The sequence below is a fragment of the Oxyura jamaicensis genome, chromosome 3 (assembly GCF_011077185.1).
Source record: "Oxyura jamaicensis isolate SHBP4307 breed ruddy duck chromosome 3, BPBGC_Ojam_1.0, whole genome shotgun sequence".
Lineage (NCBI taxonomy): Eukaryota > Metazoa > Chordata > Aves > Anseriformes > Anatidae > Oxyura > Oxyura jamaicensis.
The window spans coordinates 22,231,928-22,246,706 of NC_048895.1; the positions used below are offsets into that span (position 1 = coordinate 22,231,928).

Here is a 14,779-nt window from a genome sequence, read left to right on the forward strand (position 1 = left end):
CTACTGTACCAGCAGCCCGGGCCCCCCCATTCCCATCCACAACGACCCCCGGGTGCCGGCCCCCGGTGGGCCGGCCCCCGGCGCCGGCCCCAGAAGTTTAAAGAAGTACTTGTAAAACTAGAAAGATTTGTAAATCTTTGTAGGGTTCTTTAGTTGTCTGTTCTGAGTGCTAAGCTCTTCAATATTTTTGTTAGCAGACTCTGAAGACAGAATAGAGAATATGCATACAACCTCACAGATCACCCACAGCTTAGGATGCCTGGCCAGCACTGTCACAGCCTGAACCAACCAGCCTGGGCAGTCTCACCTGGGGCCTCCAGCCATACCCTCTGCCCATGGCTCAGGAGCTCCAGATAAGCTCAGTTCTGGGAACCCAGACTTTGCCTGAGGTTGCATGCAGCTGTGACCATCCCTAGTCTCTTGGATGGACCCCTCAGTCTTATACTGCAGCCATGTCTCCAGCACAAGATGTCCTGCTGCTCCAGACTGGACTCCCTGAATGGACCCTGGACCTGTTTTAACACTTTGTTTTGTCTGAGACTGTCAATGGACCCTGTTCTGAGCACTTGGACATCTTCAGATGCTGTGAGACTCTGCCCCGGTTTGGGTGGGCACTGCTGTACTGGGATCACCCTCAGTGGGTTGATATTCAAAATCAGTTTTATGCTTTGTGCAAATTCTCTAAAATCAGTAAAGATGAACAAATAACAAGGAAAGAGCTGAAGTGAAATAAAGTGAAATATTGAAGATACAATAAAGCAGAACATGATCTGTAAGTGATACTGGACCTCCACAAATTAAATATTAATGGTATGACAACATAACAGAAAAAGTAAAAGCTATTCTGGGATGTACCAAAAAAGAAAGAATATTCTATTTAAGACACTAAAAGGAAAGTTAACACTTCAGATCAAGTAGTTGAAGGGTATGACAGACAAATCAGAAAAAAAGAAAAAGAAAAAAAAAAGTGAAAAGCAATAAAAGTAATAAAAAAAAAATCAGAAAATAGATTTAGAGAACTGGAGATTTAACTAAAAGAGGAAAGCAAAATTAAGGCACACATGCACTCCTGAGTTCCTATGAAAATTGGTTGTTTACTGCATGCATTTAGGAAGAAAAAAAATCACTCAGTTTAGTTATTGAAAATTTTGGCTTAAACACTGAGAAACACAGAAAAAAAAAATCTTTTGTTTCTCTATAAAGACAGAGAAGCACTAAAATAATCCAGAAGCACTCAAATGCTTGGCAATGGATACTATTACAAAAAAGTTGTTCAAATTGCAAATGTTTATGATAATACAGAAACATAGGTGTGCCACAGGTTTTATAGCATGGAAATCTACATCAAAACAGGTAGAACAAAACACTTCTATAACCACCTCTGGAAACCGCAGTGTCATTGATCATACTGGTAGTAATTAATATTTAAAGATTTTGTTAACCAAGATTTCACCAGTGGTGCACTGGAGACATTACTGACCTTTCCCCTCCCTGCTAATCCCCCATTTCAAAACCTATCTGTCATTTAAAGAAATAGATTTTAATTATGCTGGTTATAGAAGAGCTGAAAGTAATCTGTTCTCCTGTTGCTTACTCCTGACAGGCCTGTATCTGACCCCAGTAGTAAGCAGATGGAAACAACTTGTCTATTAATGTGACCATCTTGGTACTAACACTTATAAAACATATCTGTCTAGATTGTTCGCTATGAAAATGAGTCTAGCACAACATTACTACCAAGCGGTGGATACCTTGGGACCTCATGATTACAATTGTTATTTGATACAGAAAATCACTGATGCTGAGTTAGCATACAATCCCTTGTGTCACTTATAATTTATGTCTGAAATACGCATTAGTCCCATATCCTTGAATCTAAATGGTTATAAAACGTATGCAAGCAATTTCTTCCTGCACAAATCACAGTTATAACATCATTGTCCTTAATCAGGAAGCAAACTACTCAAGATTTCCGACTTTTACATGCACATAACAGTTCACGCTGCTTTAAACTCTATTCATAGAATTATTTAATTGGGTGACACTTTTATGTAACTCATCACATCTAGAATCAAAAAATCAGAGGATCCTATTCAAGAACCCTCTCAATGTCCAGTTACTAAACTGATATAGGAACTTGAGAAGTGATATAGGTATCCAGACAATAGGTGACATATTCATAGAATCATAGAATCATAGAATATCCTGAGTTGGAAGGGACCCTTAAGGATCATCAAGTCCAACTCTTGACACCGCACAGGTCTACCCAAAAGTTCAGACCATGTGACTAAGTGCACAGTCCAATCTCTTCTTAAATTCAGACAGGCTCGGTGCAGTGACAACTTCCCTGGGGAGCCTGTTCCAGTGTGCAACCACCCTCTCTGTGAAGAACCCCCTCCTGATGTCAAGCCTAAATTTCCCCTGCCTCAGCTTAACCCCGTTCCCGCGGGTCCTGTCACTGGTGTTAATGGAGAAAAGGTCTCCTGTCTCTCGACACCCCCTTACGAGGAAGTTGTAGACTGTGATGAGGTCTCCTCTCAGCCTCCTCTTCTCCAGGCTGAACAGGCCCAGTGACCTCAGCCGTTCTTCGTACGTCTTCCCCTCCAGGCCTATCACCATCTTCGTAGCCCTCCTCTGGACACTCTCCAACAGTTTCACGTCCTTTTTATACTGTGGTGCCCAGAACTGCACACAGTACTTGAGGTGAGGCCGCACCAGCGCAGAGTAGAGCGGGACAATCACCTCCCTTGACCTACTAGCGATGCCGTGCTTGATGCACCCCAGGACACGGTTGGCCCTCCTGGCTGCCAGGGCACACTGCTGGCTCATATTCAACTTGCTGTCTACCACGACCCCCAGATCCCTCTCTTCTAGGCTGCTCTCCAGCGTCTCATCGCCCAGTCTGTACGTGCAGCCAGGGTTTCCCCGTCCCAGGTGCAGGACCCGGCACTTGCTCTTATTGAACTTCATGCGGTTGGTGATCGCCCAGCTCTCCAACCTATCCAGATCCCTCTGCAAGGCCTTTCCACCCTCATTCGAGTCCACAACTCCTCCAAGTTTGGTGTCATCAGCAAACTTGCTCAAAATACCTTCTATTCCTACATCCAGATCGTTTATAAAAATATTGAAAAGTACCGGCCCTAAAATGGAGCCTTGAGGGACCCCACTGGTGACCGCCCGCCAGCCTGACGCAGCCCCATTTACCATAACCCTTTGGGCCCTGCCCGTTAGCCAATTGCTCACCCATTGTATGATGTTTTTATTTAGCTGTATGGTGGACATTTTGTCCAGTAGGATCCTATGGGAAACCGTGTCAAAAGCCTTGCTGAAGTCCAAAAAAATCACATCAGCTGGTTTCCCTTGGTCCACCATACAGGTGATCTTATCATAAAAGGAAATCAGGTTAGTTAGGCAGGACCTACCCTTCACAAACCCATGCTGGCTGGGACCAATGACTGCTTTGTCCCCCAGGTGCGCCTCAATAAGTTCGAGAACCATCTTCTCCATGATTTTACCAGGCACTGACGTGAGACTGACAGGCCTGTAATTGCTAGGGTCTTCTTTCTGACCCTTCTTGAAAATCGGCACGACATTTGCCAGCTTCCAGTCTACCGGGACCTCTCCAAATTCCCAGGATCATTGAAAAATAATTGAGAGAGGTTCCGCGATGACGTCCGCCAGCTCTTTCAGCACCCGGGGATGAATCCCATCCGGACCCATGGACTTGTAGGGATCCAGGCGGAGTAGCAAATCCCGCACACGTTCAGGGTTGGTTGGGAGTTTGTCATCCCCACCGTCCCGGTCCTCCAGCTCGGGGCACCCTGGGTTCCGAAGCCCATCATCGGCAATGAAGACAGAGGCAAAGAAGGCGTTAAGCGTCTCTGCTTTGCCTATGTCATTGTCTGTGAGGAGACCTTCCCTATCAAGGAGCGGCCCTATGTATTCTTTAGTTCTCCTTTTTCCATTCACATATCTAAAAAAACCCTTTTTGTTTTCTCTCACTGCACTGTCTTAATTACTACTTATGATACAACAAACTACTTAGCCTGAGTGCTCATCTAGTATATATTCAATATGTTCTTATCACAGAATCAGAAATATTTCTGACTACTTAAAATTGTGTTGACCATATGTATTCATAAAGTATAAAATGGAATTTGCTGGATAAAATGGCTGACCTAGGCCCTTATGAAAGCTGAAACCATCTCTTCTCTTTGGACACCTCTATAGTCTCAAAAACATTTATTTTGTGTTTGTAATAGAGGGAACATACTGCCAGATATATAAACAGAAAATCTTTCCAAAAAAAATAGATGAGGTCTGACTTCACTAAGTAAGAGACAAAAGTTGACACTTGATAAGTTTCTTCTACAAAAGTGAACTGTTCACGAGAACAATTTAGAGAGGGAGAATTGTTTCCTTCAACCTGCTAGCTACACTTTTGATGCAGCCCAGAATATGGTTGGCTTTCCAGGCTTCAAGAGCACACTGCTGGCTCATGTTGAGCTTTTCATTCACCAGTGCTTCTCTTCATCCAAGTCCTTCTCCTCAGGGCTGCTCTCAACCCACTCATCTCCCAGCCTGTATTCATACCTGGGATTGCCCTGAACCAGGTGCAGGACCTTGTACTAAGCCTTGTTGAACTTCATGAGGTTCACACAGGCTCATCTTTTGAGCATGTCAAGGTCCCTCTGGGTGGCATCCCTTCTCTCTAGCAGTCAACCACACACATCATCTAGCTTAGTGTCATCAGCAAACTTGTGGGTGTTGGTCCATGGTACCAACAAAAATGTCACATAATAACAGTTCCAATACAGACCTCTGAGGAATACCACTTGTCACTGGTTTCCACCTGAACAAATTGAACTATTTGAGTGTGCCTTACCATAGTTTCCATAAGGAACTGCTCCACGCTCATGCCCAGAAGAGGTGACACTGAATGGCCTGTAGTTCACCAGGTCTGTCTTTTTTCCCTTTTAAAAATTAGGAACTTCACTGGACCACCACAGCTTCTCAAATATGATGGAGAGTGGCTTAGCAACTTTATCCATCAGTTCCCTCAGGACCCTTGGATGCATCTCATCAGGTATCATGGCCAGGTGCACATTCATTTCAATTATTTACTCTTGACCAATAGAGAGGCACCTTCCCTTGACCATCTGGCAATGACCTAATGCTCACATTTGGAGACCCATGGGTATATTTAGGACCTGCACTAAATTCACACTGTTCATCCTGCCATTTCTGGCTTTGCAACAGCATCAGTTTTGGTGTTCTGCTTTCTTGATATAAATTCTAATCATACATTTCTCACTACCTTCAAACCTGACACAAATCTGGAAAGGACCCCAGCATCCTATTGCCTGCAGTCTCAGGAACTGGGAAGAGAGGAGCAAGAGGGTTGAGGATTATTTTTTTTTTTTTTCCCTTTCTTTGGTTTAAGAAATGAGAACTGTAGGGTGTGCTGGCTCACACAGATAGGTTAGCGGTCTGATCACCAAATACCTGTGAATATTCTTGGTGTGTCAGCTTTGGAAACTAAAAATTGAATAAGCCACAATAACGAAGATCCTTTTTACTCCCCTACTCTCTTCTTGCCATCACTTAAGATGACTTTTAAGTCAGTTACTTACTACTATGACTGCTCAAAATGTAGAATGATGTATTTCCCCTCTGCCCACGATACTCCAGAGTGTGGGAGGGGACCAATTCCCCCAAATAACTTGACAAAATATCACAGAAAAGCAGCATTACCATGGTACAAAGCCACTAAGAAATGAAGCTATAGCATTATTTGACATAAAAGCTTCTTCTTCTTCAGCTTATTTTATCATTAAAATTAAAGTCCTTCCATGAAGGGAAATTCAAGATTCAGAAAACAGTGTTTTATAACTTGATTTCCTGTGGCCTCCATTAGCCAGTATGCAACGCACATGAGCTGTTCATTGACCCTAGTACTGGTTCACATTTGCATCCTTTATATTCCCTTTTCTTTTCAGAATATCTGTGGACTGAAGTGCCCTTAATTAGCTTTTTTACTTGATGTTCTTTCCTTTATAGCACATACTTCAGTTACTTTTTTATTGTCAATCACAATAAATTGGTTGAAAAATGTGTAGGTGGAAAAATGAAAAGAGAAGAATGCTCATTCAAATTTTGGATCAAAGAATTTTTCAACTCGAAATAAAATCCATCAAAAAAATCTATTTTGTTTTAGAATATAAATACACACACAGATACTAGCTAGATTTGCCATTATGCTTTAGAAAAAGCATTCAAAATTGAGGGAAATGCATGAAGAATTTCAAAAGAACAATATTCAGGGAGTATACAGGAAAGTGGTATCTGAAGCCTGTTCAAAACCTGAATTGGTTGCATTGAAATCTGTTTCCATTTCACTCCTTAGAGAAAGGAGTAACTATCATTTAAGCTTTAAGTAACTATCTAAGTTTTAGAAAGGTTTTTCTTGCAACATGAGAGAATATAGCCACCACATTGACATAATGCAATTAACCATTTGAAACTCTGACCAATATCTTTTGCAGTAAAGTACAGCTTCTTTGCACCAGTAAGTACACAATACATATTTATCTGCATGTTACAAACTTAAAAATTTTTTAAATTAAAAAAAAAAAAAAGAGGAAAAAAATCAACAAAAGTTGAGTAAAGAAAGATGTCTAAATTCACTGAGGTCAGACTGATATTTCCAAAGACTAAGTAAAAGCAATAGCAGCACTTTCAGCTCTGCCCAGAAACAAATGCCCTGGGAAAGAGTGCTTTTCTTCATGCCATTATATATGGCATATTATAACAGAATCATGAAAGGACTACAAACTGCTGTGCCTGATTGAATATGTAAGCATTTGTAGAGCAGTCTGGGTAAAAAACAGCATAGGAAAATGAGTCAAGAATTGTGGTGTAAGGGCCAGAAGAAATTAATCTCCAGCTCTCTATACAGAGCAAGAACAATCACATCAGCAGTATTCTGGTAGAATTTTCTCATGTGTGAATGGTTAGGGAGAATGGAAGAAGGCAGCCAATTCTTCTTTCAGTCTCATAAAGCAGGCATCTCAAATAATTCATTTGGACTTTCAGATGGTTTGAAATATTTTGTGCCAAAAGTTCACAAAGAGGATGCGACCAATGCAAATCTCTTCTGCACTGACTGGATGCCAACAACCAGCACAAAAGTGGACAAATTTTAACAGGCTGTAGCAATTCTCTCTCTTGTACCCACCAGTCTCAAGGTAGGACCTCTCTCTGCAGAAAGACTAAGGCACTACTCACGGATGTGCTGCAACACCACTCTTTTAAAATCCCTCTACTTACTATAAGCTGTAAAGTTACTATTTTGAAGTTGTTACTACGTTAGTTTGCACTTTAAAATACCAAATGATGTTGCACACTAATCTGTAAATGAACATGATCTATAGAAGTATGAGAACCTATGCCAGTGACAAATGCCATACACATGCATGTATTCCCTACTAAGGACAGGGTGAAATAGATGAATAGAGCAGGCACAAAGTTTTCAAGACCAAAGAACTGAGATGGGAGTAACAGTATTACAATAAGTTCTTCCCCTCATCCTGTAAATTATCTATGTTAATAATATTAGCTATATTTGATGAGTAAATATTTTGTGAAAAATTAATAGGTTACTCTGTGGTTCTACAGATCAATTTTGAAACTCTGTACCTCTTGGAACTTAGTGACATAAGTGGCACTTTGCAGGAAAAAAAATCCTTGATGAACTGCAGAAAATGGTAAATTATGCAGTAAAAGTGTACTCTGCACCATTTTTGGCATATTTCCTTGAAAATTAGCATTGTGACGTGACAATTAATTTTCTTGAATAGGGTCCTTATTCCTTATGATTCTATCTTCCACAGGTCAAATTTGGAAATACTTCCTTCAATGATGCCTTCCTATTTCATGTAATTCATTTCAGCTTTTAGTCCTAAGCCTTATTAATCTATTCTTTAATGCCTCTTAATCATTTCTTCCTGCACTGCTGCTAATGCAGCAGTTAACTGATGCTTTATTGAGCAACAGTCTACCCCATTTTTCCCAATATATCCTCCAGTTCATATTTTCAGTAAAGCTTCATCATTAACTTTTTTAAAATATATTTTACTATTAAATTAGTGACTTCTTAAGTTTGTAAACTACTCCTCCTCTAGTTATTAATCACAGCCAAAGTTGTTTGGGGTTAACATTTAGTCAAAAACCATGGACACGCAAATCAACATTTGCTGTCATTTTCCCTACACCTTACAAAAGTTGTCCTGATGCATCTACATTTTGCAATATTTTTTTTTCCTAATTTCTGTGATGCTGGCAAAAAGTGTAATTTTCAGGAGACAGAAAATCATAAATTATTTTTTGTTTGTAACACGAGATATTTTTAAAACACATTGTAGTAAATATGGATATCACTCAGCATATCATGTGAGTCCTAGAAAGTGCACTGAGTCTAACTGGAAATGTATTTGTGCCACTGTAGTAGCAAGGATGAAAATACAACAGTATCCACAAAAGCTTGCTGGTAATAAAATGCAAATAACAAAGTACATCATACAAAAAACGTTAAACATTGTTTTATGAAAAGTTTTAGAAAAAGTGAGACAGGAAATGTAGCAACAATCTGAAGGTCTATCTTTTCTCCCTAAAGATCAAGCTCTACCTCAATTCCCTTGACAATGTTTTTAAAATACATTTCAGACAAAGAAGCAACTGCTTCTCTATTCCAAACAAAACTTGGATTTTTGCAATGAACGATATATACAATTAGAACATGAACTACGACATACTTTTACTGCATATTTAAGATTTCAGTCTTGGGAGTTTTCCTGTTTGTTTGGTTGTTTTCTTTCCATATGCATATCCAAAGGAAATCCACAAACAAAATTTCATAAAATGTATCTAGATTTAGCCCAATAATGTATCACTCTTATCTTCTTACTAAACATCATTTTAACAGACATGCAGTAGGTGTTTTTGGAAATCTACAGTTAGATTTATGATCCGACCTTTATTGTCAATGAGGTTCATAGGCTTTAAAAGCATACGACAGCTTTCTTTTTTCAGCGTCACTTCATACGTTTCATGTGTTCATATCTCTGTTTAATGGACTTTAGGAACGAAACAGGAGATCAATTCTTGTCTGTATTACAGGGATAACTACCTTAATTCTAGTTAATTTCAGGATCATCTTATTGACTGAGTTGTAGAACTCTGCTAGCAATTTTAAAACAGTAGCAAGACCTTGAATAGTAGTAAAAACTGGATGTCTTGACATTACTGAGTGCACTAGCACTTCCCAGTACCCCAAAACTACAATTCAATTCTGAAAATTCATACATCATTTTTGATATCTGTTGCTGGTCTAGATGAAGAGCTCTGCAACGGTAAGTCTCAAGTAGCTTTCTGTGTTTTCTTGGCTTTCATTCTCTAATTTTAGTCAATTATTATTTTGAAAAGGCTGAACTTAGGCAATTTTTATAAAGTAGTTATCATCTAAATATACTTTGTAAAATCTTACTGATATCTATCCAGCTAATGAAAACATTTTGGCATTATTATATTTTGAAGCTACTTACATTATCACACAGGAGGCTCTTATTTTTGGTGCCTGTTGCATAACAGTCACAGGGTTTGCAAACATCAATGGCTGAAAGATCTGCGCCTGCTTGTCTATAATGGAAATCCTTGCACAGCTCACAGTTTCTTCCTGCATGAAGGAAAGGTTATGCATTATGGCTTCCAATTCATTAAAATTAGCTGTATAATTCAAAATTAAAGACTCTATTCCTTTGAGAGAATTCTATAATTTTCAGGACGTCCATTTTAATGCACCTTTCATCTCTACCTGCCAATTTAGTGATCCAGAGCATATGAAACAATGAACCTGTTACAAACTATGTTTTACTCCATTAAACTTCCATCTGTTATATAATACCACACTTATATAAAAGCTGTGCCGTGCAAATACCTATATGTTTTTTGGAAAAATTATTGTTGAACCTGAAACTTTTCTTTTTTCCCCTTACTACAAAAAGACAAGAAAACTGAAATAGAAGACAAATGTTAAAAATAAAAAGTATTCAAAAATACACTACTTACACTGAACACAAACCCTTACTAAATAAGCAAGAAGCTGACATTAGAGCTAAAGTTGACAACTTGTTTTTGCATTTTATTTTTTAAACTGGTTTGATTGGATAGCCTTGATATTCTGTATTAAAATGCTCTAGCACATGCAATGGAACAAGCTTCGAAACAATACACTGTAATAATTGAAATGTCATCTGCATGGAAGATTTAGTACAAGATTAAGTTAAATTTAAGCAGTATTTTTGTGTAGCTTAAATATTGGCACTATTGTAAGTAGTGCTGTACCTGGACACTTGAAACATAAATATACGTGCAATTTTTATGGAATGTCAGCCATTGAGTATTGCTAATTTCAGCTGATACAAGACTTACCCAAAAAGTGACCACAGAACAAGAAGTCAATTCTCATTTTTGTGGCTTACCAGCTGTGTTGTGTTGACAGTTATCACAGACTCCACCACTGCCTCTGTAGTATTCCTGAGGAAAAGGGTCTATTGCTAAGTCATAGTGGCAGCTTTCTGCGTGGCCATAACATTGACAAGGTTTGCAATTATATGCATGAACTTGGTCACCTGGACGAAAAGGCTTGTCATTGTACAATGGCAAACAGTGATCGCACTGAAATAAAATAAAAGACCATTGTTTTATACTTAGAAGAAAACTGTTATACTCTCTATGCTCATAGTTTGCCATATTTGCTTTTTCACCATTTACATATTAAAAATATTGGTACTACACCTTAAAGACAAGGAGTGAGAAGACATATAGGGAAATAAATTCATCTTTTTAATTTTCTTAAATTATTTTAGGAACAAACTAAGAAAAAAAAAAAGTGGACAGAAGGAAAAAAAAAAATCTAACTATTCAGATACTCAGCATAGGCTAACATCCGGAAATTCAGATTTTGTTAAATATCTAAAGACACAAAATTGTGACTACCATGTTTGAGGTACAGAAGATTATATTCACCTAATGAATCCTGCTGAGTTTGTCACACCTTTATTAGGACACAAACCACATTTAATTTTCAGACCTTCTGTGTTTAACTTACGCTTTTTTTAAAATGTTCTCATATATATGTCATAATCCTTTGTTCACGAATTTTCAACTCTGCATTTGTCCAAAGCATAACTTTTGAGATTTTCAAAGGTATCTAGAGAGTTCAGGTTACAATTATTGGCCATTGTGTGAAATGGATAGGTAAATTCCCAAAAAGCCTTTGATAAATCTGAACAAGGTCCAGAAGCAGAGTAACAAAAATATTAATTATTGGGAAAGCATTCTTTTTTTTCCATAGGATAACATTAAACCCCACAAGAACATTTATGTCCTTATCCTCAGTTACATCCAGGCCCTTCAGAAAACACATTAAGTATGTGGCTTTTCCTGTGGACAACAACAAACATATCTTTTTGATACATAGTATCTGAACTAGTCACCATCTGTGAAAATAATTTTCTAAAGAAAACCCATTATGTGAAGCTAGATGGTCAAAATACCTAGCTCATCTTGGCCCAATTCATTACTTAAAAATTATGATTAAAAACTTATTTCTACTAATGAATTCAGAATTCAGTATTTTTGACTAAAGTTATGATTAAAAACTTACTTGATCAAAATTCCTGAAGCTGTCACATTTATGTAAAAGTTGCCAATAACTTCAGACGAAGCCTTTATATGCCAAGTTCCTTATTAATCACTAAGAATGCTGAGGACAGTGCCTCTGAAGAAATATTCAACAAATAGACAGCAAAGTACTTCAGAAGGCAAAGGTAACAATACTTTAGGGCTTACAATAGATGTTATCAAACAGTACTTTGTACTCCACCTTTACAAATGTTCTAACTGCTTATCTCTGGGTAGCAATTTTTTTTTTTAATGCTGTTATGTAGAATTTATTCTTTATTTTTTTCCTGATCTGTGTAGAACTCACCATTTCATACCTGTCTGTCAATGTTGAGTTGCAATAACCAGTATATGTACAAATGTATAACATATATTTATACATATGCTTCTTTAATATGCATGCCCTTATCTGTACATAGATTTAAAAATCTGCTGAAGTGAGATGTGATATCAAAATTAAAATGCCACCTTCTCAGACATTTTGGAAGACTATGCTGTCTTCAAAAATCTGTTTCATGCAACACCCATCTGTGTTTCCTCAAGCTGCCCCATAAATGTTGACTATAATAGCGTAGTTAATCACATGCTATTTTTTCCTTCCTACAAGATCCCAGTCTGTACCCCAAATAGACAGCACGTTTTCACTCCATTAGGCTTCATTAAACAAATAAGTATGGCTTCTAGGCAATATCTATTCCAGTGTAGCTTAGTCCTCTTCTGAAAACAGTTGTCTGAATTTCCTCATGGCTTATTCACAGCACCCTCGATTCAGCATTTGACTACTTGTCAAGAAAGCATGTTAGCCAGAGCTTTGAACTGTATTTGTGTCTTGTGAGCTCACCGGAGCTTTTAAACTCAAAAAGACAGGTGTGATTAGGAAAAAAAAAAAAAACAAAACAAACAAACAAACAAACAAAAAAACGCTGTCCGGGGAAGACAGAAATGAAGGAAGTCTTACAGGGTCATATCATAACACTCTGGGTACCTTAAAAAGATATTTCTAATGACTTTAGAAACTAAGTGCAAACCTTTAAAGAGGGTTTACAAATACTGTATGCTGAATAGCATTTGGAGAAAAGAAATTACTGCTGCTTTGCAATGGCAAAGTGGCTGATAAAGAACTTGACTGACAACATAAGAGATGTCATTATGAATGCCAAATGCCAATAACAGAACACAACAATAGAACACTGGTACATATATTCTCAGGCAATATAAGATATATTTCTATTCAAGTCCTCTTTCATCCATGCTTTTTTTTTGGTGAAGTTGAACGAAACTGCACTAAATCCTACAAAGTCAAAGCGTATGCAACCATACTAATTCTAATAAGTAGGCTGCTCAGTAAATTAATTCACACAAATTTTCCAAATTAAAATTGAGATTTATTTTCAAATCAAGCATTCACACCATCTAACTCTCTTCTAGACTCCAATTCTATGGGCCTTTAGTAAAATGAAAAAATGAGAGGGAGAAGAAATGTTTTGCAATTGATGAATTTGGTATGCATTCTGTTTTACCAGTGCTCTGACTTGCTTGAGATATTCATTTCTAAAATCTGTGTTTATTATACCCTCTCTCTACCTTGTCTATTTGGAATAACACTATAAATTTCATTCTCCTGTAACATTACAGATTGATGTTTGATGTAGCCAGACTACACTTACTAGCTATTCTAGGGTTAATTTCTCTTTTCTGAGGAAACTGTTGCATGGGACTTTTTATTTTAGTTTTTTAATAATACTTTTAGTAGGGCAACATGAAAAAAACAGTGGCTAATCACTTAGCACTCACAAGGAATACAGTACAAGTCATACAAATTCAACTAATATACATGCCACTATGACTTACAACAGCTACCCTCATCAACAGAGAAGCACCAACCCAGTCGTCTCTCAATTTTCCTTCACATTAAATGAAATACATATCCTACAGAGTGGATAAGCCCCTGAAAATCATTTTCAGACTGGAACAGCCTTCCAAACTTCTGAGAAGTAACAATGACAGCTATAATGCTAGATGGTATCTATGACATCATATCTCTTATTTAGTAAAACTTACGAACCTCAAATGAAACTGAATCAAGGGGTAATGACTACTTCACAGTTCCTTTGGCATGTCATCACCAGTGCAACAAATCACAAAGTATCTGAAACAGGATCAAGTCCTTTCACTATTTCAGCAATGCTTGTACACAAGTTGTTTTAGAAGCCTGGGTCTTTGAACTGTGAAATTACACCAGTTTTCCAAGGATGGATTCATGGACAAACCCATAACTTCCACAGGCATGTCTGAAGTTATTCAAAGTTTCCAGGCATGCAAGACTATTGGACTAGGTGTCTTTTTTTTTTTTTTTTTTTGTCTAGTTTTCTAAAACTACAGTCAACCATCTGCCTGTTTTATTTCTATTAATTTTATTCTGATATAACCAGTTTCCACTCAGACCTCTCTCTTTATACATAAATTATGGCACAGAGCTTACCAAAAAGGGTATTTTTTTTTAATAGTTCGCTTCCTTCTGTAAGCCAGAAGTCTGTCATCAAGTGACCACTTACTATAGTTAATATTTACAGCTCCTCAGGTACTATGTATCATTGATTCCTGACACGGTGATACAGGCTGAACTTTAACTAGATTTAGATAGTTTCTTCTGCAACAACATAAAAGAGCTTAGTTATCTGCTATTTGGTAAATCAACAAAGCCAGTTTTCAGACAGCAGACGTTTAATATAATTAATTATTTACACAGAAAACTCTGAAGACCTGAATCCTTTACTGTATCCAATCACACTATCACATCCATTCATACCGTCTCCAAGCACATATCAGTTGTTTTCTTTCTTTTAAATTCTACTGTCTCTCATTAAGATTTCTATAACTATTCCGATGTAATTTCCCATTTCCTTTCTGCATGATCAATTTAAAGGAGGTTATGAGTTCGTAACGAAAGGCTGACCTTGTTTGATTGCTCTGTTTTTTCATGTGCTGTTTCCAACTTGTCATATGACATCACGGGAAGTTTTAGAGCATATACTCA

General features: G+C 37.7%; 1 protein-coding gene across 1 annotated transcript in view; it reads right to left on the reverse strand.

Annotated features, from left to right (window-relative positions):
- USH2A (usherin) overlaps nucleotides 1-14,779 on the reverse strand; it is a 414,223-nt gene that overhangs the window by 334,106 nt on the left and 65,338 nt on the right. The window contains exons 10-11 of the mRNA XM_035320952.1: nucleotides 10,539-10,734; nucleotides 9,603-9,733 (exon numbers count right to left, since the gene is read on the reverse strand). Of these exons, the coding sequence (XP_035176843.1) occupies nucleotides 9,603-9,733; nucleotides 10,539-10,734 (327 nt within the window). The remainder of the gene's footprint in view (nucleotides 1-9,602; nucleotides 9,734-10,538; nucleotides 10,735-14,779) is intronic.